The sequence below is a fragment of the Dermacentor albipictus genome, chromosome 1 (genome assembly GCF_038994185.2).
Source record: "Dermacentor albipictus isolate Rhodes 1998 colony chromosome 1, USDA_Dalb.pri_finalv2, whole genome shotgun sequence".
In the NCBI taxonomy this organism is placed as follows: Eukaryota; Metazoa; Arthropoda; class Arachnida; order Ixodida; family Ixodidae; genus Dermacentor; species Dermacentor albipictus.
Window position 1 is genome coordinate 464,164,981 of NC_091821.1, and position 26,574 is coordinate 464,191,554.

Here is a 26,574-nt window from a genome sequence, read left to right on the forward strand (position 1 = left end):
ACATTCGTCAGTGTGGCAAATAGGCACTGAGAAATGCCAAGGGCATCATAGCTTTCTTGTTTGAAACCTTGTATGCGAGTACGTTACTGGTATCTTTGCAGTGAAAGGAAGTCGCATTATTATCAGACTTATGAGGGGAACTCATGTTTCTCTAGTTTAATATTTTCTTTTTTGTGCTCCTATATTCTTGACTTTTCCAAGAATAATGGGTGTTTGAAATAAGTACTCCATATTGCTCTTAAATTTTTCCTGCACAAGAGCCCACGTTAGGTTACATTTCTTGAACCCTTTGCAGTGCTGTAGATTATCAAAAGAAAGAAAAAAAATGCTGTAAGTTTGCATTTTAGCCTTCTGTATAACAAGTATGAACCTATCAATTACATACACAAGTACGAAACAACTACGAAAAACTGGGCATAAAGACATATTCTAATTCTAATAGAAAGGAACCATTAAAAACTCGGCACTAAAGACACATATTAATTATAGTAACACAAGTATTTGCTAAGAATATGAAGAGACAAATAGAATGTCTCTTCAAATCACTCCACCCCAACATTCATCCATGGTTCGATGAGTGACCACAGTTGGTAATGCTGTTTGGATAAGTTGCGGCGGAGGTGCAGCTGTGAAATAGGTGGAACATGTAGAGGGGCCACCAAAGGTTGCATGCTGGTTGCACAGCAGGTTGCCTTGATCTCCAGACTCACTCGACACTCATGCGTTGAGCCTGGTTATACGCCATTTGCAAAAAGGCCTTGCCCGAGTGTGTGGTACGGCTTTGGTAAAATTTCGAGGCAACCTGAAAAACATAGATCGATATCTATAAGCACCACAATATTCTTCACCATAGGGCAAACCTGAAGTTTACCATCGGCGCATAGCAGATAATGAAAACAGACACAAGCCACCAGACTTCAGGTATAAAAATGTGCAAAAGTGTAAATGAGTGTGAAGAGCTGCTTATAGGATGGAATGTTTCATTTTGTCTTTTGTAGATCAATAATGGTATCTTAACATAAAGTCAAGTTTACTTTGCCCTCCCTAAAAAAACTTAAAATTATGGGGTTTTACTTGCTAAAACCACTTTCTGATCATGAGGCACGCCGTAGTGGAGGACTCCGAAAAGTTCGACCGCCTGGGGTTCTTTAATGTGCACCTAAATCTAAGTACACGGATGTTTTCGCATTTCAACCCTATCGAAATGCGGCCGCCGTGGCCGGGGTTCGATCACACGACCTCGTGCTCAGCAGCCCAACACCATAGCCACTGAGCAACCACGGCGGGTATGGCCCTCCCTATTTCTGTAAGTAGGCTATTTCATGCGAGCTGTCCCGACCTGGCACACGACCACTTGAAATTTTTTTTTGAAAAACTGGAGGCCCTTCAATATAGCGCAAATGTTAATTTCAAGAAATACTTAACTTAAAAAGTTTTTTTACTGGCGCAAGCACTAAGTGAGATTTTGTGTAATGCACCAATCTATGCATCATAAAAGGCATAGCAGAAAAATTGGTTCCTTCATTAAGGGGGCCAAATTTTTCAGGACAATAAAGAGAGGCCTTACACCAAAAATTGAACTGCTTATTAGCCACTGCTCAGTTTATTATGGGTCATTAAAAATGGACAAAATGGCCTATTAACTTCATTTTCATGAATCTGGCTTACAGCAAAAGCTGCAAATTTATGTAATCCACATATTTAGGAGTTGTGCTGCATGCAAAAACTGGTTTCAGGAACATAAATTATGCAGCAGTGCACAGAGATGAGGATGAACTAGCAAAAAAAGTCAGTTTTGGTGTGTTTATCGGCATACTTACTATTGAGGCAGTCCTAGTAAATTTATGCCCACTACCATGTATGAGTGTACACTGTATTGTTTTTAGATTGCTAAAGCTTTATCAGAGCAGTTTTTTGTTAAGCAAGAAAAAAAATTGTACAAGTGGTCTCCTACTGGTTTCGAAATTTGCAGCGCATTTCGTGTAATCCACATAGCCTTTTGGCGGCTATGGCAAACTGCGTGGACTTGAGCATCCCTGCACAGATAGCAGGGAGTCTAAACTGCTTTGAAGTTAACTCTTTCATTGCTGAGTGGCTACAAGCCACTTCACTCAAAAAGTTGCCACTTAATCACATGTATTTACCTTAATCTTTCTGTCGGCTTCCAGCCTGCTTGGCATCATCACGAAGGCTGCCAACTCCCTAGTGGACGTAGTCAGGACACGGTGGTGGCAGGACAGCAGGAGCTGCCAAAGGCTTCGAACTCTCTAGTGGACGTAGTCAGGACACAGTGGTGGTAGGATGCAAGGGCGGGAGCCACCAGAGTGTACCTGCAGCAAATTTGCACAAATGCTCTTAGTCCTAACATGTCACAATTTACAAGAAAAATTCAGCTGTCTGTGTAACATGGATACCAATACAAATAAATGTAAACAGTTAGGTCCTACAACACAACTAGAACATCGACAAAGAAGAAATGGTACTTATGCTTATCAAAATCCAAGCAATGAAAAAAAAAGAATGTGCATCCGATTTGTGCATGGAAGCTCAGTGGAAACCCGAGCTAATACCATCAAATGATCTGCTAGTCAACTGCAAGCCTCTTAAAATGTCATTGTATATTTTTTACACGCACTATGTTAAGCTGCATTAAAACAAGTTCAGCATCTCTAAATATAAGTAATCACGAAGCAATTCAATTAATGAATTCCAGTGGTCGATAATGCAACAAAGTGCATGCTCTGATGAAGCTGGCCAAACTGGGTAGTGACAAATAACAATGTGGTTCTCTACATTTTGTTTTTCTGGCTTTCGCTGTAGCATTAAAATACACAAGAAATTTCACATTCCTGACATTTAACCCTGCTAATTTTTATTCCATAATGCATAATACTTCAGCAAGAGCAATAATCCTGTCTTTTAATCATAAATAGTGATAGAACAAGAAATTTTACTGGAGCTAATGTTTTGACAAGAAAACTTATCTCCTTCTCTTTGTCGAAACATTGGCTCCAGCGATGCTCCTTGTTCTACGCCTCTTCATCATTTCAAGTCTCTGTCTTCCTGTGCACCTCTGTACTTTCAATGTTGTATCAATGAAATTGTAATAACGGAGAATTAGTAAATGTAGCTGATGAAGAACTTGGGCTTGTTGGTAGACAATGACAGAGTAACTGCGCAACATAGAGATACGAACAAAGGAGGCTTATGTGTGCCGTCACCTCCAGCCATGTTTCTCCTTTGGACGATTACTCTATCTCGATGTAAAAGTATTACCCTTTGCACAATAATGCTGAAATGAATAAAGGCCAGGAAAGTGGACACAAAAATTACAACAAATAGCATCATATGCTAATGAGATATGCGAAAGTGCCTGCTACGATCTGTCTCACCCATAACGTGCTGGATAAGATGGCGTCTTCTGGATGTTGGCATTTCTTGAATACCTAAAATAAAGTACATTTCAAAATTACAAAAATACACAGAACAGCAGTAGCTAGAGGAGATAACGCATTGTTTAGTAAAAGAAAGTAAACTAATCTCTGATGCAGTGCAGACGAAATTTCCTTTATTAAATTAGTAGAATAATACACCACACTTCATTTCATTCAATGCTGTGAGCGTTTCTTGGTACAAGAAAGAAAGGTATTTTTGCATGAAAACAGTAAAATAATCTTAGCCTTCTACTTTTACAAAATACGCGACAGTGACTAAGCCAACTACAGCAGTATATACTTAAAATTGTTATATGCACATTACAATAGCCAAGACAGGATAAACTTGGGTTTATATGCAGATCACCAGGAGGTACCACTTTGCAATCAATTCATTTCTGCTTGCCAAATATCTGCACTAACATAAGACTACAAATAAAAAGACCCTCTTTTTCATAAAACACCGGACTCAAAATAAAGAATCCAGTAGGAATACCACAACTTCTGTGCATAACACAGCCAGGTTTTGTACGCCTTGTAGGTTTTACTATATAAAGGTTGCAGCAAATTCATGCTTTTAAATATTTACCACCATGAAAATAAAGATTACATAAAAAATAATAACATTATACATCGGCTTAGATTGTCAGCTAACGTGTTTTGTGTTTTCTACTTACAGCCAAATGCACATAAATTTTTTTTCTGTTTCAGCGCTTTTAAAGCACTGTCTGTTCGCTTGTGCATGCAGCCGCTTTACCGCTCTTAAGATATCTGTGCTGCCACATCGCCTGACACTGCCATACAGCGTTGTAGCGCTTTTATTATTCGCGGTAATATACCTAAAGCGCTAGTAAATCTTCAGAATACACAAGCTGTCTTTTCGACTACCTGTCTTCGCCAGCGAAAGTCACACTGGTGCTAGTATTGTATCTACACTTCAAGTTACGCAGTACTTGATATACGGATTTTTCGATGCGACAGGCCACTCGTCACCGGAGTCGTTAAGAACGGTGTTTCTCCTGGCAGTACAGCTTTGCAATAATTTCAGATGCTCTCCTGAGGCTTCCGTCTGCCAGTAGTATTTTCGCATACATACGCGCACGCATGCCCAAGAAACGTCTGTGAACTGCCAAGAGAAACGTGGCGCAAAATGTAGCCATACCGGAAGGGCCGAGTCCGCGCCGTTTGTAAACTCGGAACAAAAGCTGATATGCTTACCTGAGACGTTAAGAGAAATATGGCACAGGTCACAGGTCCCCGCTGGTAGTGGTTCGTATGCATCTGGTCGTCTCTGTCCGTTGCGATCTCCCATATCACAATGAAAGATGCAGTGCAAACCGAAAGACGAAATCGGCGATACGCTGCTGCTGGCGGCGGTCCCCTCGTCGCAATCACACAGCACGGACAGAAGCTCCCACCGTAACTTGCCGCAACGCTTGGTTGCAGTCGCCCCTAGCGCAGCGATTTCAGAACCACTCAACGACAACGCACTCGCGCGTGATACAGCGCAACTTTAAAATGGCGTCATGCTATTGACGGCTTCGGCTTTGGATCATTTTGTATCTGCACAACTGAGCAAAACAGTTGCGCTAGTTTCGGTTTTGTTTCCTCGCGTTGAAATAAAAACTGTTTTGCTCACTGATAATTTTACGTCACTTAAGTAATGTTCACGAATGAAACAGCCATGAATTTAACACGCGTGTTGAAATGCCCGCTACGTTCACTTGGCAGAAGCAAAATTTGCCCGTCCGAGCGTGGTTACGTTTGAAATATCTATCGGGGGGCTGTCGGAGCATGCTCGAAGTGTGAAGACGCGGCGTAATTGTCCTTAATTTGCTTCGCTATAACGGTGCGGCTGCCCTTTTTTTCTGTCGAGTGCAGTTTGCTCTGATGTGAGGTAGAACTACAAAGCCGCCCATGTTACTGAATGATCTAGTGCACCTGAAGCTGCCAGAACTCCGGTATTTCCTCCACAAGTTCTTGCGACTGTGTGCCGTTGTCACCAAATGCGAGCGTAGTCATTTGGCGGAGATTTAGCAACACATTTTCTAGAACTATCGTTCACCGCTCTCTCACGGCATGGAGAAGCAGCGTGGTTGGTCTTTAGGGAAAATTTCTATTTATTGCGAATTTTGCGATAGCAATTATATGGACACAACCGTCGAAATAGATCTGTCGGTGTTACCGTGAGCTTTCGTATAAAGTCAAGTGCGATAAGATCCTATCCCGCGCCGTTGGCTGTGCGCGTTAAAGGAAGTTTTTGAGGCTGAGCCGGGCTCGATCGGCGCCCCAAGTATCTATAGGAGGTCACGTGATAAAACGCGCGCAAGCCGGGAGAGGGATGCGCTAGTTTAGCGCGCTTCTCCTCCTCTAGCCGTTTCTCTAGCCCGGTCTTGCGCCACCCTCGCTCTGTTTTGGTGATAATTTCCGATGGACGCAAAGCTGGGGGGAGGGGGGGGGCGCTCAGATAACGCAATTTTGCGGAGACGCTTTGACGGAAGAGGCAGCAGAAGCGTTCGGTCCGCTCTGTTCGCGCCCTTCGTCACGCCAACGCTGTGACAGCGAGTGTTCGCCGTCATTGAGTGAGATCTGTTGTTTGCACGTACGCGCGTGAGCCAGTGCTTCCTAATTTAAGGAGTAAGCGAATGTTTACTGCAGTTTATTCAGCCGATGAAACAACGAACCTTGGTTCGGGCAATAGTTCGTGCAGTGGTTCATGCAGCATTGGGGCGAAACTACTGTATTTTTGTTTTTATATTTCTAGGGGGTTCCAAAGCCGTGTTGCGTACGCTAATATTTGTTTCTGGCCGCGGAACGCAACGCACTGCGGTAGCCCAGTGGCTTTGGTGTTGCGCTCCTGAGCTCGACGCGACGGGTCCAACCACAACCGCGGCAGTCACATTCCAACAGGGGCAGAATGCGAAAACGCGCGTAACCGTGCATTCCGTACACGTTAAATAACCCGAGCTGCTAAAAATAAACCTGCAGCTTTCCATTACCGTGCGCCTCATAACAAGATATTGATTTTGGAACTTAAATCTTCAAAATTTAGTTTAAGTCGCGGAATTACATTTACAATCGACACTGTTGACTGCACCTACTGAACTTATCTCTTTGCTGTGCTCTCTTTAGTAGCCAATACTTTTTATTAGATTTACTTATGGTCAGAATCCAGTGTGACAAATCCAAGTTTTCCTTATCATGGGAATCCAGCTATCGCTTAAGCGTGTGAGGTATCAACAAACATGGTCAAGGAAAATCAATATATAGAGTTCGAAGTAATTGCAGAACATGACAAGGATGAAAGAATGATACACGGCATTACAACCAGGACAGGAACCCGAGGGCCTGCCTAAAACAGAAGAGTTTATCTGGTATTTCTTCTCCTGCATTAAAATCTTTCTCTCGCCAGACTCATCTCGAATATCAGAGGAATGGCGATCTTCCATGACTCTTAGCGTGCTATTGAGAGTCAAACGACCCATGCGGGAATGTTGACTCTTCTTTCTGACTCTACTCGCGCAAAAGTGGGTCTTCGGAAGAAAAAAGAGAGTCAAGTTGCCGTGACTCACTTTTTACTCTCTTTTTTCTTAGAGTGCAGGTGGGTCAAAGTACAGCTTGAGTCGCTGAACATGCACGATTTCGTGCCCTCGGCGGCGCTTATCCGAAGGCGGCTGAAGGGTTTCTACCATATAGTTCACAGGAGACGTTTGACTGATGACACGGTAGGGACCCTGGTACTTGGACACAAGCTTGGGTGAAAGTCCAGGGCTGGTAGCGGGAACCCAAAGCCAGACTAGTGAGTCAGGGGCATAGGGTGCCGGAGAAGAGGGCATATCCCGAAGGTGCTTCTGTCGCTGCTGATTTTCCGAAGTAAATGTGCGGGCGAGTTTCCGGCACTCTTCCGCGTGTGCAGCAGCCTCGGACAGGGTAGTAGCCTCCGTTGTGTCAGGGTGACACGGAAGGATGGTGTCCATGGTGCAGGAAGGCTCGCGTCCTTAAAGAAGAAATGGGGAAAATCCTGTAGCGGTCTGTGTGGCGGTATTATAAGCGTACGTCACGAAGGGTAGAATACGGTCCCAATTGGTTTGGTCAGATGCGACGTACATGGCTAACATATTGCCAAGAGTGCGGTTAAAGCGCTCAGTCATTCCATTGGTTTGCGGGTGGTATGCAGTAGAGGTACGGTGAATTACGTTGCATTTCTTGAGCAAGGCTTCTATAACATCAGACAGAAAAACGCGGCCTTTCTCGCTCAGCAACTCTCTGGGGGCTTCATGGCGAAGTATGATGTTACGCAAAAGGAACCAGGCAACATCCCGCGCAGATGCGTTAGGCAGAGGCGAAGTTTTGGCGTAGCGTGTGAGATGGTCAATCGCCACTATCACTCAGCGGTTGCCATCTGAAGTACTCGGAAGGGGCCCATAAAGATCAACTCCTACCCTGTCAAAGGCCCGTCCTGGACAAGGCAATGGTTGCAGTGGAGCAGCTAAGGCATGAGGGGTATCCTTGCGGCGTTGCCAGCTAGGCAGGAGCGGAAATATTGGCGGACGAATCGGTACATCCCGCGCCAGTAATAACGAATGCGCAGGCGCGCGTATGTTTTGAGTACTCCTGCTTGTGCGCATTGCGGGTCGTCGTGAAACGCTGCACATATATCTGAACGTAGATGCCGAGGAACCACGAGTAACCATTTGCGCCCATCCGAGAGGTAGTTACGGCGGTATAGGAGCCCTTCACGAACAGCAAAATGGTTTACTTGGCGACGCAATGCACGGCCAGTAGAAGGCCCTGATGGGTGCGACAGAAAAGCCAGCATGGCAACAATCCATGGATCCTTCTGCTGCTCCGAAAGCATATCCGTGGCAGTGAGGGAGGACTTGCATATTTTTACATTCTGATGATTGGGCTGGCCTGACACTGGGGAGCGAGACAAGGCATCTGCGCCCGAGTGTTTGCGGCCAGAGCGGTACAGCACTCGAATATCATACTCTTGGAGGCGAAGCGCCCATCGAGCGAGGCGACCTGAATGATCTTTCAAGGACGGCAGCCAGCAGAGTGCATGGTGGTCCGTGATGACGTCGAACGGGCGGCCGTAGAGGTAAGGACGAAACTTAGTTATGGCCCAAATGATAGCCAGGCATTCTTTTTCTGTAACGGAATAGTTTGCTTCCGCTTGTGTGAGTGTGCGGCTAGCGAAGGGAACAACGTATTCATCGAAGCCGGTCTTTCGTTGTGGAAGAACAGCGCCAATGCCGACGCCACTGGCATCCGTATGTATTTCTGTCGGTGCGCTTGGGTCAAAATGTCGTAGTATGGGGGGTGAGGTTAGAAGGCAGCGCAGCGTCGTGAATGCGGCATCGCAAACTGGCGGCCAGGCCAAGAGGCCGTGGTTACCCGCGAGAAGCTGCGTCAAAGGCGCTATTATGGTGGCGAAGTTGCGGATGAAACGGCGAAAATAGGAGCATAATCCGATGAAGCTGCGGAGTTCTTCTGTGGTCTTTGGTCGTGGAAATTCGGCAATGGCTTGGAGTTTGGTTGGATCTGGGAGTACACCATCTTTCGAAACAACGTGGCCAAGGATGACTAGCTGCCGGGCGGCGAAGCGACACTTATTTAAGTTGAGCTGGAGTCCAGCATCGGCACGGCAAGTGAGCACGCGTTTGAGGCGGAACAGGCGAGAAGAAAAGTCTGGGGAAAAGATGACAATGCCATCGAGATAGCAAAGGCATGTCTGCCATTTGAGGCCCCGAAGGATGTTATCCATCATTCTTTCAAATGTTGTAGGCGCATTACAGAGGCCAAAGGGCATCACGGTAAATTCATATAGGCCATCAGATGTAACAAATGCTGTTTTCAGGCGGTCTGCGTTAGCCAAGGGGACCTGCCAATAACCGGATCGTAAGTGTAAGTACGAAAACAATTCAGCGCCTTGGAGGCACTCCAGTGCGTCGTCGATACGGGGAAGAGGATAGACATCTTTCCGGGTTATCTTATTTAGACGCCGATAGTCCACACAAAAACGAATAGTCCCATCTTTCTTTTTGACCAGCACTACCGGTGAAGCCCAGGGACTGTGTGATGGCTGTATAACGCCGCGTCGAAGCATGTCTCCTACGTGCTCATCGATGACGCGGCGCTCCGTCGCGGACACACGGTATGGACGTTGGCGTAGCGGTGCGTAGCTGCCGGTGTCGATGTGATGAACGACTGTAGAGGCACGTCCTAAACATTGTTTTTGGAGCTCGAAAGAAGTTTGAAATTGGTTAAGGAGGTCAACGATCTGCGTGCGCTGACTCGGAGTGAGGTTAGGATCAATAAATGGAGCAAACGTTCGGACATGCAGCCGCAGGCGCAGAGGCAGGGAGAGCCACACCGTCAACGTGAAGAGGAGTCGAGTCATCAGGCACATCGTACCCAGAGCTCGTGTCGAATTCGTCAGCAAAGCCGAGGCACTCGCCACGATGTAAGGTTGATGGACACGAAAACGGATTCGAAACGTATAGTGCGCTGGAGCCGTGGTGAAAGGGAAGGAGGGCAAAGGGAAGCAAGAAGGCATGACGGCGTGCAGCAAGTTGAGATGGCGTGAAAAGAACTCTGGAATCGCCGAAAGTAGCACAGGAAACGGGTACAAGGGTGGCAGAGAAAGGAGGGATATCAGCGTCGGTGGTGACGAATACCCGAGCAGAAGGTGGAGGCAAATCTTCAGAAGGACTGCCGCAAAATGGAGTCAGCGCAAGCTCCGCACAAGCACAATCAATAACAGCGTGATGAGATGAGAGGAAGTCCCATCCTAGAATGATGGCATGAGAGCAGCGGGGAAGAACAACAAACTCAACGTGGTGTAGTCTGTCTTGTATGGCGACATGGATGGTACATGTTCCTAAGGGCTCAATTGTCTCACCGCTTCCTGTACGTAGCGAAATGACAGAAAAAGGCGTCCCGACTTTTCGGAGCGTATGGCGAAGCTGGTCGGCAATCACGGACACTGCGGCACCCGTGTCGGCAAGCGCGTGAACGGCGACACCTTCTGCAAAAATTTCAATGATGTTCGTAGGCAATAAACTAGGGCTTGAGCAGTTCGAATAGATCGCAGTTCTTGCCTCCGGAACTGCACCTTTTAGTTTTCCTGCACAGCTGGAGGGCGGCGGACGATGGGGGAGAGGGAACGTCGACGGGGAGATGGCGACCGACGTGTATTGAAGCTTCAGGGAACAGGAGTTGAAGGAGCGAAGTGCGGAACTGGTGGCGAATAGCGGGGCTGGGAGTCAGTAGTATTCCCTTGACATCTCGCAGTATCGAGAGGATACCAACCCCGCCGGCGGCAGAACCGTGCCACGTGGCCAGCAAAGCCACACGCGAAGCAGATCGGCCGGTTGTCTTGGGTACGCCACGGATTATCGACAGGGGGCCTAAGTAGAGGTGCACTGTTTTGAGCTGGGCGTAGGGGCTGCGGAGGCGCGCAGAAGCCGCTTCTGGGCAAGTGGTTCGCAGCTGGAGAAGGCGAGGCGTAGAAGCAGCTTGTAGAGTTGTAGTGCGCAACTTCAGGCGGTGGTCTTGGCCTGGCGACGACGGCAGCGTACGTGAGCGGAACCGGCGCTGAGGGTGGCTGATTAGCGAGAGGTAGTGCGTCGCTGACTTGTTCGTGTATGACGCGTCGGAGTCCCGGGGACGAAGAGGACTCAGACGACTGGGTAGGAGGCAGCAGTGACAGTTGGCGCGCGACTTCTTCGCGAACGAATTGCTTGATTTGGTCGAGGAACGAAGAGTGGGCGGGAGCAGCACTGGAAGTGCCAGTTAAGCCGAAATCGTGTCGTCGGGCGCGGCAGCTCGGCGCGTAGTAAGGCGTTGTTTGCGGAACTCATCGTAGCTCTGGCACAGTGTAATGACCTAGTCAATCGTTTGAGGATTTTTCGCCAAGAGCATTTGGAACGCGTCATCCTTTATGCCCTTCATGACATTCTTGATCTTTTCAGAGCCGGGCATGGCGGGATTAATCGCCGGCAAAGGTCAACTACGTCCTCAATGTAGCTTGTGAAGTTCTCACCCGTTTGTTGAGCGCGACTACGCAAGCGTTGTTCTGCGCGAAGCTTGCGCACAGCAGGGCGACCGAAGAGAGAGAGAGAAAGAAGTTTAATGACACGAAATGCCGAGAGGTCGGCCTGAGGTATATTCCTCTAGCCAGCTACTCGGCATTGGGGAAAGGGGAAGAGGGAAAGAAAGAGGGAAGAAAGAGGTGCATGATGGGTGACGATGACGGTACAAGGAAGATATAGAACATATGGCATGCAATTTGCAATGCTCAAAGTCTGCAATCCAAGTCGGTAAATTTTAAACGTTCAGTAATGCCTTGATGGCATTGAAACTCGACTGAGAATCTGGCCAAGGGCCTAAAATAACGTCCTCCGACAACGGTGCGCTGTCGAGACGCGTAAGATCCTTGACCAACCTATCACGCTCTTCCATGTACTTAGGGCAGTCACAAAGCACATGACCTATAGTCTCAGTCACATTGCACACCTCACAGTGTGGATACTCAGTGCGTCGCATGAGGTGCACGCATCCGCGCGTAAACGCTACCCCCAGCCTTAGTCTGTGCAGAAGACTGGCACAGCTTCGTTGGATTTTCGGTGGTAGCCTAAAATTCATGGTAGGGACCAATCTCTGGAGTCGTCTGTGGCGAATATCCGGATTGTCCCAGTGCTTTGCTGTCAATTTTCGGATGACACTGGAGAGGAGACAGTTGGCGTCCGCTCTTGAAAAAGGAATTGAAAGCAGTGACTCTCGTTCTTCGAGTGCTTTCTTCACTTCGGCGTCGGCCAGTTCGTTGCCCTGTATACCACAGTGACTGGGAATTCACTGAAATGTGATGTGGTGGCCGTTTTCTTGCGCTAAAGTGTAGAGCTCGGCAGTTTGAAGAGCCAGCACTCTGTAAGCGCTTTCTTTCAACACCACTCTAAGTAGTTGAAGAGCCGATTTTGCGTCACTGAAAACTGTCCATATTTGAGGAGGCTGTCGCGCAATATATTGAACGGCCTCTCTTATTGCCACTAATTCCGTAGATGTTGTAGTCGTCTTGTTATGCAGACGAAACCGTCGAATGACTTGATGCGCAGGCACGACGAAAGCCGCACCAGACGCATACGACGAGACCGAGCCGTCTGTATGCTCTTGAAAAAGTGGAGTCCGGGCGTATATCGGGTAGTGTCGATAAGGGATGGCGTCCATGACGGCAAAGCAGTCGCAGGAATACTCGAAGAGGTTCGCATCGTAGATAGACAGGTAAAGGGGTGATGCGAGCCTCCTCAATTGTTCCGTAGGTTGAGGTGCAACGTGGAACACCGAGACATGTTTTCAGCATCTGTGCCTGGGCACTTTCCAGCGTACACAAACATGACGCGCTCATACTTGATAAAACTGGCAGGCTATACCGAATGTATCCGACGTAGAGAGCCTGGTACAGCCGGAGTAGCGAATGCTCAGATGGACCCCATTTCATACTGGCCAGAAAGCGAAAAACTTGAGCAAGCCCAGTTAATTTTTTCTTTAACATTGCCACATGTTTTGACCATGAAACACCGTGGTCAATGACAACGCCGAGGCATTTGTGGTGGGTGACTTATGGGATGGCATTTCCATTGATCATAATTGGATACCAACACATAAGCTTCCGTGTGAACGCTATCGCAGCGCACTTGTCTGGGGCCAGTTGCAGTCCTTGGCACTGCAGGTACTGAGACGTTAAAGAAACATTTCGCTGCAATCTGGCACGATTATGTGGTCGCGTGACTGCGGATGCCCATAGGCATATGTCGTCTGCGTAGGTACTGATGCGCACTATATCAGGATATATTTCCGCAAGGCCAATAAGGGCAACATTGAAAAGAGTCGGGCTGAGAACTCCTCCTTGAGGCACTCCACGGACCACAGCGTGTCTTGTCGTTTCGCCAGCATTCGTAGACATGAAGGCTGTACGACCATCTAGGTAATTTGCAATCCACATGTAGAGACGGCCACCTATGCCTAAATTACTGAGGGCATCAAGAATGGCTTCCTGCAGTACATTGTCATAAGCTCCTTTTGTGTTTAAGAAAACTGCTCCTACAAGTCGGTGGCGCTCTTTGTCGTGTTCGATCGTGGACACGAGATCAATGAACCCATCTATTGCAGACCGGCCACATCTAAATCCGGTCATCATTTCAGGATAAAGCTCATTCTTTTCCATGAACCATTCTAGTCTAGTGAGCACCATCCGTTCCATCACCTTACCGACACAGCTAGCTAAAGCTGCTGGCCGGTAAGATGACATTTCGTAAGGCGATTTTCCTGCATTTAGGAAGGCCACCAAACCGCTGGTTTTCCACTGCTTCGGGACTGTACTGGATGACCACGTGGCGTTATAGTATAACAGCAGGACTTTCCAACCTCCCATCCCAAGGTGCCACAGAGCAGTATACAAAATACCGTCCGGTCCAGTAGCAGAAGGTCGTCTAGACGCAGCAAGTGCGGCTTCCAATTCCGGCATCGTGAAAGGAAGGTCAAGACGATCATCTTTAGGAGGTAGCACGGGTCGATCCAATGTTGGACACGCTGAAACATCGGTACGGGTGACTCTCTTACAGAAGTCTTCGGCAACCTGCACTTCCGTCAGACATTGGTGAAGTGCTAGAGCACGGAAAGGATGTTTTTGCTGAGGAGGGGCACGAAGGCTTCATACTACCTGCCAGATCCTAGAAAGTGGCTTTCGAGGATGCAGAGACGAACAGAAGGTCCTCCACCGTTGTTTTCCTATTTTTTGAAGGTGACGCTGCATTTTTCGTTGAGCTCGTCGACATAAGACAACGTCTAATGACGATTGAGTTCGCCTAACCTTCCTTTCCGCTCTATGACGGTTCGCTCGGAGCCGTTCATATTCAATATCAATCGCCGTTCTGGATGTAGGTGCACTGATGAACTTAGTTGTCTTCTGCACTAATGATACAATAATGTGTTCTATATCAGATGAAGTGATGTCTCCGCAGTACTCTTCGACAGATGTAGAGAATGTGGACCAATCAGTGCAGCGTACAGCAGATGGAGTTGATTGCACAAACCACTTCATCTCTACATATGTTGGTATATGCTCGCTCCCATGCGTTTCTATGTCCGAGCACCAATTGACTAAGGGCAGGAGGCTCCGAGATACAATAGTGAGCTCTAAGCAACTTCCGTAGGTAGTGCCACGGATGTAAGTTGGAGATCCATCGTTGATGACAGCCAGGCCTTCACCGTCTATGAAGTCCATCAAGTTCCTACCCCGACAGTTCATTGCGGCACTTCCCCAGTAAGGATGATGAGCATTGAAGTCTCCAATAACAACATGATGACCTGGGGAACTTTGTAATACAGTTGAAAGATAAGAGAGTTCAAGTCCTTGGCTAGGAGGTATGTAGGCGCCGATGATCGAAAACACATGTAGTGTATGTTTTAGTGTCACACACACATATTCATTGCTGTCATGTGGAGTGATCGCGTTCCGCACAAACGTCATGTCACTGCGTATACACATTAACACTTTGCTCTTGTGTCCATCTTCACGTCACCAGAGCTTAACGTATCCGGAAAGGCGAAATTCCGACGGGAGATTTGGCTCGCATATCACGATCACTGGGAAGCGGTATTTGAATACTCGTTGCCTAAAGTCAGACATGCGGCCGCATAGAATGATGCATCTTCTGTTCCAATGTACAGTGTTTTATCGTGAGAGCCATGATTAACACCCTTATTTTAGAGCCGCTAATAGCGGCTCCATAGCGTCTAACGCCTTCACGACCGACAGTGAAGTTGGCGTTGCCAATCCGGAGAGTAATATACACATAGTGTTTACTAGCTGTTTAAGCATGTCTACCACCTTTTCGGTTCCAAGCCTTTCATTACCCTCCCGGCACTTGGGGAGCGCCGAAGGAGTATCTCCTCCGCAAGCCCTTAGTGGTAGCGAAGGCCACTCAATAGCCGAAAGAGGTTGGACGCACGTTGGGTGACGCCTCATTCCTTGACGGGCGCGGAGGTACTGAGGGAGACGCATCTTGTGTGTGCCGGCCTTGCTCTCTCTGTGGCACGGTTTGCACCCAAGTACTGAAAGGAAGTGCCTCTTTCCCCCGAGGCTTACTCTGGGGGCGGCGACGCCTTTGCCGCAACCAGCGCCTTTTATTGCGGACGGAATCGGCAGCCTCCTTGTGCGTGGAGTTCTCTCTCACCATTTTTCTCAGAATTTGCCTCTCCTCTGCCATTTTGGGGCAGTCCTTGGATGTCGATTAATGGGCTCCGGAGCAATTTGCACATTTCATGGCGTCAGTCTCACAGGAGTCTACCTGACGAGCACCACTACATCTTCGGCACGACGTAGGATTCTTACACACCGCATTCACGTGGCCCAGTTTGAAACTCTTGTGACACTGTAACGGTCGTGGTACATATGGACGCACTGATTGCCTCACATAACCTACTTTGACTGATGCTGGCAAAGAGTCTGACTCGAACACCAACTTGGTGCACTGGGAGCGGCCGAATCAGTGGATGTCGAGGATTCGCACTGTCGACGATAATAGAGATCGCAGGTCGTCATCCTTTATGTCAATGTCCACATCTGATATCACAGCTGTGCAGGTATCTTTGCCGTACGCTAGGAATGAGCGAACTGGGATGTTGCCAACCACTTCAATGCCTTTCAAAGCCTTTCAAAGAATATGAATTCGTACCTTCCTTACCAACCAACCTTACCTTGCCTTACCAACCACTTGAATGCCTTGCAAAGCCTCCAATACTGCCTCCGTGGGCTACACCCCAACTACGGAAGGTACGAATATGAATGCGTTGAATAGACAATCGCTGACCAAATACTTCGATAGAATAGCCTCAGGACATGTGAGAGAGATCCGCATTAATGTTCGGAAGAACATTCTGACGGTGGACGTGAATTCTCAGGCAGTATTGGAGGCGACCGAAGACTTCTTTGAACGAATGGGTAAATGCTGTCCAAGTGGAGAGGTTGGATTCGTGATTCCGGAACCAGAGATTAGCGACTGCAGAAAGATAGAAGATGACGTTAGTCAGTTTAGCTTTGTCATCCCATTTGTTATGCGCACTCACGCGATTGTATGTCGTCAGCCAATCCTCCATGTCATGGTCGTCGTTGCCGCTGAAGACCGGAGGATCTGGTTGGCGTAGAGCACCGGAGCAGATGACAGGCGATGGATGCCAGGGGAGGATCGGGCTGCGCGGCATCCTGAGACATGGCAGAAAAGGTAGGGAGCGTCCGGCTGTGGAGTTCCAGGTTTGGGAAGTGCCCAGCACCTCGACCAAATGTCAAGAGGCGTTATAGTTCGATTGCTAAAACGCTCAGATAGCAGAGCACCGCAGCGAGACGACACAGAGCTTCGCAGACACAGGCACAAGGCTTCCAAGCACTCGTTGTCGTCGTCTTACTCTAAGCAGTGCCTACCGCTCATTCTTCTGCAGTACAAAATATAGACATATATGTATGTATATATATATATATATATATATATATATATATATATATATATATATATATATATATATATGTATATATATATATATATATATATATATATATATATGTATATATATATATATATATATATATATATATATATATATATATATATATATATATTTGCGAAACAATCACAGTGCTGTTGGATGCCTAGATTACTGCTCCACCAATTTAAGTGCCAAAACCGACTCGTGTTGTCATACCGGAAGTTGCGTAATGATGCGTGGTCACCAGTTCCGTACAACGTCCGTACTTCCGCACAACAGTACAACAACGTACAACTTCTGTACAACAGTTCCGTACAAGTTCCGTACACGTTTATTTATTACGCATAGTTTGTTGAAAATGACAGGCTTACGAAGCCGTTTGAGGCCACACGGACGAAAGTTTAGGCAAATCCATGTACTACGCATCATTACCATTCCGGCTGAACCGTCCAGCTTGCCGCTTCCACAGCGCCAAAGTTCCGTCAAGTCAGAAACTACAGTTAAAGTATAGGCTCCCTTTCGGGAGGCCGAGTTGCGCCACTGCTGTCCGAGAGCCGCTCGCACCACCTCCACGATTCTAGCACCGCTATTCGCTGAACGCCATCACGTGGTCAAAACTGGCTCCACCCCGCTGCAGAGACGCCAACAAACCACAAGTGAGGCCAACACTCCGCAGTAACATGGCCTACCAAATCCAATTGACATCGGCACTCTTATTATTCTTGCTGCTTGTTCCTCGTTGCTGCTGGTCGGAAGATACATGTTCGCAGGTGTTATCTGGTTAAAATTTTCAAATCAATGCCACACAACGCGCTGATAGCTCTTGCAGTATGACGAGGTGTGCAAAAACAACAACAGAAACACATTCTTTCTTTAAATCCAAACACGGCGCTGCAGAATTTTCACATTTAGGTGTACCCACGTGAAATTAACTCTTATAACAAACACGTAACGCATGCAGTCTTAGTCAGCGCGTGTGTCTGCTACATATGAGTCCCGTAACACGGCTAAACTTGTCTTTGACATAAAACGACATGTAAAAGACGACGAGGATATGGTATCATTGTTAGAATCAACATAGTATTGCAGGGGTGAGTGCAAGAAATGTACGAGTGCATGGAATTCCTCGCGTAATTCAGCTGAATCACATTTAGCTGCTCTACACACAAGGAATATTGAACGTGACAGCGCCTTTTTTTTAATAGGCGCATTCACACCTTTCAGCTATCGTGGGGCGCGGTCGACATGCATGCCTGATAATAATTATAACATCTTTCTATCCGATTGTTTGCATAGAAATTGGAAAGGCTCAGAGACGTTGCCACCAAGCGCATTAGGTAATAAGGCGCTTCGCAAATTCCATACTCCTGATGATGAGGTGACAGATCGACTTGCCCTAGAAAAATAAAGTTCACGAGCGATTACGCTACTCCCTAACGCTAAATTTGACTGCAAATCCACACGTGTTTTCAATTCGCCATATATTGAGGCAAATAATCTGTAAGAGACACGTAGACGAGTCGGCGATCGTCAGAAATCTTAGGGCGTTTCTAGAACTTTTACTGAAGCACTCTGCCTCCGCTTTGTCGTTATTTGCGTAGTCGCCACCATGGCAAATCACCACAAATGAAACCCGTGCGGATTCCTCTGAAAGAAAGCTTCAAAGTTGAAAAAAAAAGTGGTCCGGGTTCGAGTAGCGGACCCGGGACCAACTCTTTACCGGGCCAGTCGTGCTATCATCTGAGCTAACCAGCAGACTAGCACATTGCTGCGTTTGTTTCGAGTGTACGATCCATTCAGCCTCGCGCTATAATCTGGCAGCCTCCTGATTGGATCAGATATTACCGCGAATTTCAGCGAACACTTTCAAAAAAAAATTTTTTTTTCATTTGATGTGACAGACAACACAATCCTAGTCCATGAGCTGTTCTGCTTGGAGAGGCGGCCATTACCTGCACAAAGAATTGAAATGCGTAGACTACTTACAAAACTTTAATTATCTATTTTTTGTTATTTAGACGACTATACAATTCAATTGTTTGTGCAATAATGTCTGCCTGTTCGAGTAGTCCAGCTCACGGGCTAGAATTATGCTTGACTAGGCAATTAAAAAAATAAATTGAAAGTGTTCGCTGAAACACCCTCTATAGAGCGACCACGCTAGAAAGCGGTTGGTCTCGTTGGTTTGACCCGGGGACCACGACGCATTTTTTTTCAACTACGAATATTTCTTGATGAGAAACCCGTATAATTAAGTTTCTTTTGTAGTTTAGAACTACTCTCGAGTGTGTGACAATTTTTCTCCTTCACATCCCCACCATGCGCAAGTGACTCTCCTGAGCACAGTGTGCAGGCGTTACCTGCATGCCCGATCCTTGAAGTTCTGCGTATTTTGCCTCCCACAGCAATCGCGGGACCGTGCTATGCCTGCTAGGTCTCGCTGCGGTGACTACCTTGTGCGCGGTTGGCGCGGTCCTTGTGATGGCATTCAACGAGGGCAGCGACGACGAGGACATCGACTACAAGCCGTCAGTTTCGAAGCTGGGCAATTACAGCAAGTGGGCGGCAGTCACCGATGCAAATGCGTGTGTAAATGCTTCCAGGTGAGGGCGAGTTGTCGCTGTTTTCCACATCTTCTTCAGAGACAAGACGTTAAAAGGGCCTCGAACAACTTTTTTATCGAAGTCGAGAAAATCCACTTGAAGTTAAAATACGTTATTTGAGAAACACTTTCTGACAAAAAGTACTTCACTGCTTTCAGCAGAAGCGGATATTTTAGCAATGAAAGATCTCGTGTGATCCCCTTCGTGGTGATCCCGCTCTTTCGTAAATGCCTTGCACTGCAAAGGCACGGCGGACCGGGGCGTGCCCACAACGCTCCGTCTGTACTATACGTTACGGTGACGCGCAGTTCAAATTTGATTTTGTATGTTCGGGTATATGCCGCTATTCACTATGTTGGCCAGGGAGCCTACATGCAGGGCTCTCTAATGTTGGCGCCTACGACGCCCCAGACGCGGTTGTCATCAGCGAGGCGCACGCGGTGGCGTAGACACCGCGACGGCCGCTGTGTCTACGCTCATAGCACATGGCCTCCGAGTTCAGGTGGTGCCTGATCTCGAAGACCATGCATAGCAGGCCGCACCTACGTGGAAATCTAGCTAAGCAAAGCGTTTGCTTTGCGTACGACAGGTCATGAAGGCGCGTTCGCGCACATATGCTCCCCTATGGCCATGCTACTCGGTGCGGACTGGCTTTGTCCAATACCACCTTGAGCGACTGATAGTAGCTACATCCAACTTTCGCATTTTGAAGCACTGTCAATAGCTCAATATGAAGCGAAGCCTTCCTAGGCGTCTAGCCGGGAGCGGCCAGGAGTGAACGCGCGGTGGCAAGCGTACGTGTGGTCTGACCTTAAAGTTTCCCGAGCTTGGAGACTATTTGAGTGTTGAAAACTAATCAAACTTAGCAGGAATCGGCGGCTACGACACCAATAAGCAGTATAGGCAGGTTGCGAACGTAGTTCCCGCGCCTACAAGGGCGCCCCTCGCGGCGGCGAGCGCGGAACTGGCAGGATACGATCGGCCCGCTTGCGTTCGGAAAGCCTGTCTGCGCATTGTTTGGCGCGTAGCTGTTGCCTTTTCTGAGCAATGGCGAAGTGCAACACGAGCTGTTACGTAGTGTGCTGCAACAGCACGTACACCAACTCACGAGAAACAAAATTTGACAGGTTTCCAAGCCGACCGTATCACGGGACACCTGCAGTGTGTACCAGGATATGCAGCAAACAAAGTAGTTTGTTTCCACACTGTACCGCAGTAAAGCAGTGGAACTCTTTCCCAATCCTCTCCCATTCAAAGAGTGCTAGGGCTTGCTGAGAGATTTGAGGAGGTGTTGCAGCTGTTTGAGCTGGAACCCCTCCCTTCTGCGCCCAGCATATCAACTAAGGGGCAGTTGAGATCACCAAAATTTTTGACGGCGTGGTCTATTGGAACCTTCTTTGCACGCACTGGAAAATCGCAACATAAAAGTATCGCACTTCCAGTAACTTGGGCGAAATTATTTTCCCAGCGTAGTCTAACACAACTGGTAAGCTCCTCCCCTTTTATTGTGTTTGGGGAGAGCAACGTTAGAATACCTCGGGTAGGTCTTACGAGTCTTTCGTACGCCCCACGTTCTTGGAAGAGATGTTTTGGATTCGTATTAGCCGTCCTGTATGTACAGGGAAACTACCGCGGCGTCCTTGCACTTCCCTGCTATGCCAGCACGGCAATCGCAGCTCCCCGCTAGGATTTGTCTGCTGTCGCTGATCTTCAAGAATCAATGTCGCCTACAATTTCATGCGTCCACACCGTAGATAACGAAGTAACTTACGCTGAGCTTCACGCATCTCGCTGGTGCGTTATTTTTCGTTTGCGGAATACACCTAGCAGTCACTTCCGATCAGTGCGAGTTCAACACTTCCCTCACGTCGTAGACGTGCCCCACTTCAAATAGACGACTTCCTTTCTCTAAATTCTTTTCACGAAAAAAGCTATGAAGATCTTGTAATTCCGGAAACCCGGATAAATTAATAGAGAGTTTTAGCTTGAGCGTTTTTACGGCCAGCGGAGCGGAGCGGACGAGCGCAGACGCCACTGCGCATGCGCACGTCGCTGGGCCGGCCAGCGTTTTTACGGAGCGCAGCTTACGCCCGCTGGGAAGCCCTCTCCAGCGGAGCGATAGGCAGCGCGCGAGCGTGCGTAAAAGCGCGCGGGCGTGTATGGGTATTCAAGATGGCAGCCGTCAACACAAGCGCCGGTGCTGCTGCGTTGTCGACGGCGACCGCTGCTCAGGCCCGTTTAGAAGTTTAACCAAATAACTAACTAAAAACACATAACCTACCTTTATTAAACAGTTTCAGCGCATTATTAGCAGGTTTAATTGATATTCTTTTCACTCTAACTCGAATTGTGACCAATAGGTGGAGCAGCAGAGCAAGTGACTCTAGTCCGCTCGAGAAGACGGGCGATCCGCCCGGCTAAAACTATTTTCTCGCGCGCCTCTCCGCTGGTGTATCCGCTCGCCCGCTCCGCCCCGCTGGCCGTAAAAACGCTCAAGCTAAAACTCTCTAATATCGGCACGCTCGCTACCGTTTGACAGGACGCCAAACACGCAGCGCGGGCTGCTGACGCCGCGAGTAATCCTACCACATTCGCGCAATTATTCGTCAGATGGCGCTAGGGGTCGGAAAGACAGGGAGCCGCCTAGCACTTGCAACGTGCCCATGGGCAAAGTTCAGCTCTGCTGCGGAGCGTGAGCAGATGATAATCGGCTATTTCCGGAAATACGTGATTCAAACAGAAAAGCAGATCTTCGCTTACCACTGCCTTTTTATTAACTGCGACAATTGATATACAGGGTAGCAGTATGAAGAAGCGCACTGGTCCAAACACTCTTCTTGATTGAAATCAGCTGTTGACCAATAGCAGCCGCGTATGGGAATATGCTTCATTACGAAGTAAAGCGTTCAGATAAGACTGAGGAGCAGGCTTCTGTTGAACAGAGAGCGTTCAGAAAGAGATAACTTTGCGCTCCGCTTCCAAGCTCCACGCACCGGGCACGAGAAATGCCACCGTGGCGTGGAGTTCAAATTTCATTTTGAATGTTAACGTAGACGCCACGACTTCACCTTTGGTGCCTACGGCGCGGTAAACATAAGCCAAACGCGGTTGGCCTCAGCGAGACGCAGTTCCCTTAGTCAGTGGACTCGTGGCGGCAGCTCGCGGCGACCGCGGCATCTACGCCATGTAGCCGACCACATCTTGACGTCAGCTATCGGCCAATAGCAGCTGTCTAAGGGAATGACGAGATAGTGCGTCTACATGAGAGTGAGAACCGGGCCTTCTGTTGAAAGGAGAGCGTTTGAGAGAAAGGTGACTTCGCGATCCGCTTGTGAGGTCCACGCAGCGCGTACGACTGCAATACATGGCTGAGATATTAGAGAGTTTTAGCCCAGCGGGTTTACGCCCAGCGGAGCGGAGCGGTCTCCACCGTTGCGCCAGCGGAGCGGCCGCGAAAAAAAGAATTTTAGCCCAGCGGATCACCCGCTCGAGCGGGGTAAAGAGCGGGGCGCTCTGCTGCCCCACCTAGTGGTTCGAATAGGAGTTACTGAGAAATGAAATTGAATTACGCTTGCTTTTATTATGCAAGAAATGTTGAATAAAAATATATTACATGTTCTCAGTGCATTATTTGTTAATAATGTACTGAGTACTAATGTACGAGTCAGCGCGGCAGTCGCCGTCTTCGATGCAGAACTGCCGGCGTTCATGTTCGCGGCTGCCGTCTTGCATTTCCCATACACGCCCGCGCGCCCTTACGCACGCTCGCGCGCTGCGTATACCCTCCGCTGGGGAGTGCTTTCCAGCGGGCGTAAACGCTGCTCCGTAAAACCGCTGGCCGCCTCAGCGTGGTGCGCATGCGCAGTCGCGTCTCCGCTCGCCCGCTCCGCTCCGCTGGCCGTAAACCCGCTGGGCTAAAACTCTCTATTGGCCTCGAGCTCCACCACTGGAAAAGCTGGCGCCACCGTCGGCGTGACGTGCTAGGAGGGATCACGTGGACATAGCGGCCGCGTCGGCTGCTTCGGGCGCGCCGAAGCGAGCTGAAAACGAGCTTAAATTCCCTCGTACGCTGCGGTTTTCATTTAGTGGCGAAATTTTCACGCTTCGAGTGTCTCCTTTACAACGCTTGAAAGCAATACAATAGGTAGTGGCTGCCTTTGAAGGCGCGCGACATGGTAGGCTACTGCTCGGTGCCGCAGGGCCGGACGCACGTAACGGAGGCCGGTGTCAGCCTTATTTGCACGTAGCCGCAGGACAAGAAGCCGTGTGAAGCTTGGCTCGCGAAACATAAAACCGGTAAACAGTCATCGGCTACAACTCGGGTATGCAGCAAGCACAGACGCAAGGAAGAATTCTGCTACGGCGCCCGGTCTGCGATGTTTTGGAAACGTCCACTGAGACGCTCGCCCGAGTCCGCTGCCCGACTATGTCATGACGGTTTAGTCTATGAACTTGTCGATACTATAGATACTGGCAAGTTCAGTGGAGTGGAAAGGCAGCGGTAAGAAGCACATTTAAAGAAAGCATGGCATATGGTCATGTTTGTGTTATGAATTAATGCACTGGATTACAAAAAAGGAGCAGCGGGAAATTGCACGCTGAGAACGCCGATAAACATACAGTGCGACGCAACTCGAGAAATAGTATTGAAAGGTCAAAGAATTTAGAAGAAAAAAAGATTGAATCGTCGCGACGGCACATCACAGTCCCGTAGGCGTCGAAGTCTCTACAGTGAAATTATTTTTGAACAGCTCTGATAGCGCCCACGACACAATGGTTGCTTGTATACTGTCAAATGCTCATATTCTGCGGCCTTAAGCTCATGGCACGGTGCGAAAACGCGCGCGCGCAGAAAGCGAAACAGTGCGCGGACAAGCATGCAGACGCGCAGTCGGTCGCTGCGAATCTGCGCGATCGCTGCATTGAGGCTTCATTCTATTACGCTCCATTTAGTTATACAAACATTATAAGAACATATTTCACATAGTTTGCTCTCAGCGTTTACCTACCTTTCACGCAAGAAGCCGGTTCGGGAGACTCCATCGCGGCGACCGCGCGCAGTGGCGTTCACTGTACGTATTCGGTAAAGAGATAGCGGCTGTAAACGATTGTGTGCTTTCAGTTTGCCCAAGAATATTATTTAGACAGTAAGAAACTTCTCTCGTTTCGAAAGTACTTACAGAAATGTCCGGGAGAGCTCGCGCGGGGTGTTTTCAGTGAGCGCTGACAGCAAAACCTATGAGGAGCGCGCCACGTGATCCCTCATACTACGCCAGCGAGGCGCTTCCGATAGAGGGCGCCTCCGTAACTCCTCGCCGCCAATAGCGTTTACGCCCGCTGGAAAGCACTCCCCAGCGGAGGGTATTGGCGGCGAGGAGTTACGGAGTCGCCACCTATCGGAAGCGCCTCGCTGGCGTAGTATGAGGGATCACGTGGCGCGCTCCTCGTAGGTTTTGCTGTCAGCGCTCACTGAAAACACCACGCACGAGCTCTCCCGGACATTTCTGTGAGTACTTTCGAAACGAGAGAAGTTTCTTACTGTCTAAATAATAATCTTGGGCAAACTCAAAGCACACAATCGTTTACAGACGCTATCTCTTTACCGAATACGTACAGTGAACGCCACTGCGCGCGGTCGCCGCGATGCAGTCTCCCGAACCGGCTTCTTGCGTGAAAGGTAGGTAAGCGCTGAGAACAAACTATGTGAAATATGTTCTTATAGTGTTTGTATAACTAAATGGAGTGTAATAGAACGAAGCCTCAATGCACCGATCGCGCAGATTCGCAGCGGCCGACTGCGCGTCTGCATGCTTAATTTGTCCGCGCACTGTTTCGCTTTCCCCGCGCGCGCGTTTTCGCACCGTGCCATGAGCTTTAGGCCGCAGAATATGAGCATTTGACAGCATACAAGCAACCATTGTTGCGTGGGCGCCATCACAGCTGTTCAAAAATAATTTCATTGTAGAGACTTCGACGCCTACGGGGAGGGGACTGTGATGTGCCGTCGCGACGATTCAATCTTTTTTTTTTCTTCTAAATTATTTGACCTTTTAATACTATTTCTCGAGTTGCGTCGCACTGTATGTTTATCGGTGTTCTCAGCGTGCAATTTCCCGCTGCTCCTTTTTTGTAATCCAGTGCATTAATTCATAACACAAACATGACCATATGCCATGCTTTTTTTAAATGTGCTTTTTACCGCTGTCTTTCCACTCCACTGAACTTACCAGTATCTATAGCATCGACAAGTTCACAGACCAAACCGTCACTACATTAGTCGGGCAGCGGACTCGGGCGAGCGTCTCAGTGCGCGTTTTCAGAACATCGCAGACCGGGCGCCGTAGCAGAAATCTTCCTCGCGTCTGTTCTTGCTGCATACCCGAGTTGTAGACGATGACTGTTTGCCGGTTTTATGTTTCGCAAGCCAAGCTTCACCCAGCTTCTTGTCCTGCGGCTACGTGTGAATAAGGCTGACACCGGCCTCCGTTACGTGCGTCCGGCCCTGCGGCACCGAGCAGTAGCCTACCATGTTGCGCGCCTTCAAAGGCAGCCACTACCTATTGTAGTGCTTTCAAGCGTTGTAAAGGAGACACTCGAAGCGGGAAAATTTCGCCACTAAATGAGGACCGCAGCGTACGAGGGAATTTAAACTCGTTTTCAGCTTGCTTCGGCGCGCCCGAAGCAGCCGACGTGGCCGCTATGTCCACGTGATCCCTCCTAGCACGTCACGCCGACGGTGGCGCCAGCTTTTCCAGTGGTGGAGCTCGAGGCCAATACGCAGCGCGCGAGCGTGCGTAAGGGCGCGCGGGCGTGTATGGGAAATGCAAGACGGCAGCCGCGAACATGAACGCCGGCAGTTCTGCATCGAGACGGCGACTGCCGCGCTGACCCGTACATTAGTACTCAGTACATTATTAACAAATAATGCACTGAGAACATGTAATATATCTTTATTCAATATTTCTTGCATAATAAAAGCAAGCGTAATTCAATTT

General features: G+C 48.5%; 1 protein-coding gene and 1 long non-coding RNA gene across 4 annotated transcripts in view; one reads left to right on the top strand and one right to left on the bottom strand.

The window, feature by feature from the left end:
* The window catches only part of LOC135905603 (scoloptoxin SSD14-like), a 153,697-nt gene that overhangs the window by 15,862 nt on the left and 111,261 nt on the right, over positions 1 to 26,574 (top strand). For all 3 annotated transcript variants that reach the window (XM_065436555.2, XM_065436553.2, XM_065436554.1), the window contains exon 3: positions 19,382 to 19,579. In XM_065436555.2, coding sequence (XP_065292627.1) covers positions 19,382 to 19,579 — 198 coding nt within the window. The remainder of the gene's footprint in view (positions 1 to 19,381; positions 19,580 to 26,574) is intronic.
* On the bottom strand, positions 586 to 4,959 carry LOC135905602 (uncharacterized). The gene is made up of 4 exons (XR_010565422.2): positions 4,653 to 4,959; positions 3,393 to 3,446; positions 2,145 to 2,330; positions 586 to 802 (listed from the first exon to the last, which is right to left on the bottom strand). It is a non-coding gene; the product is annotated as an uncharacterized lncRNA (long non-coding RNA).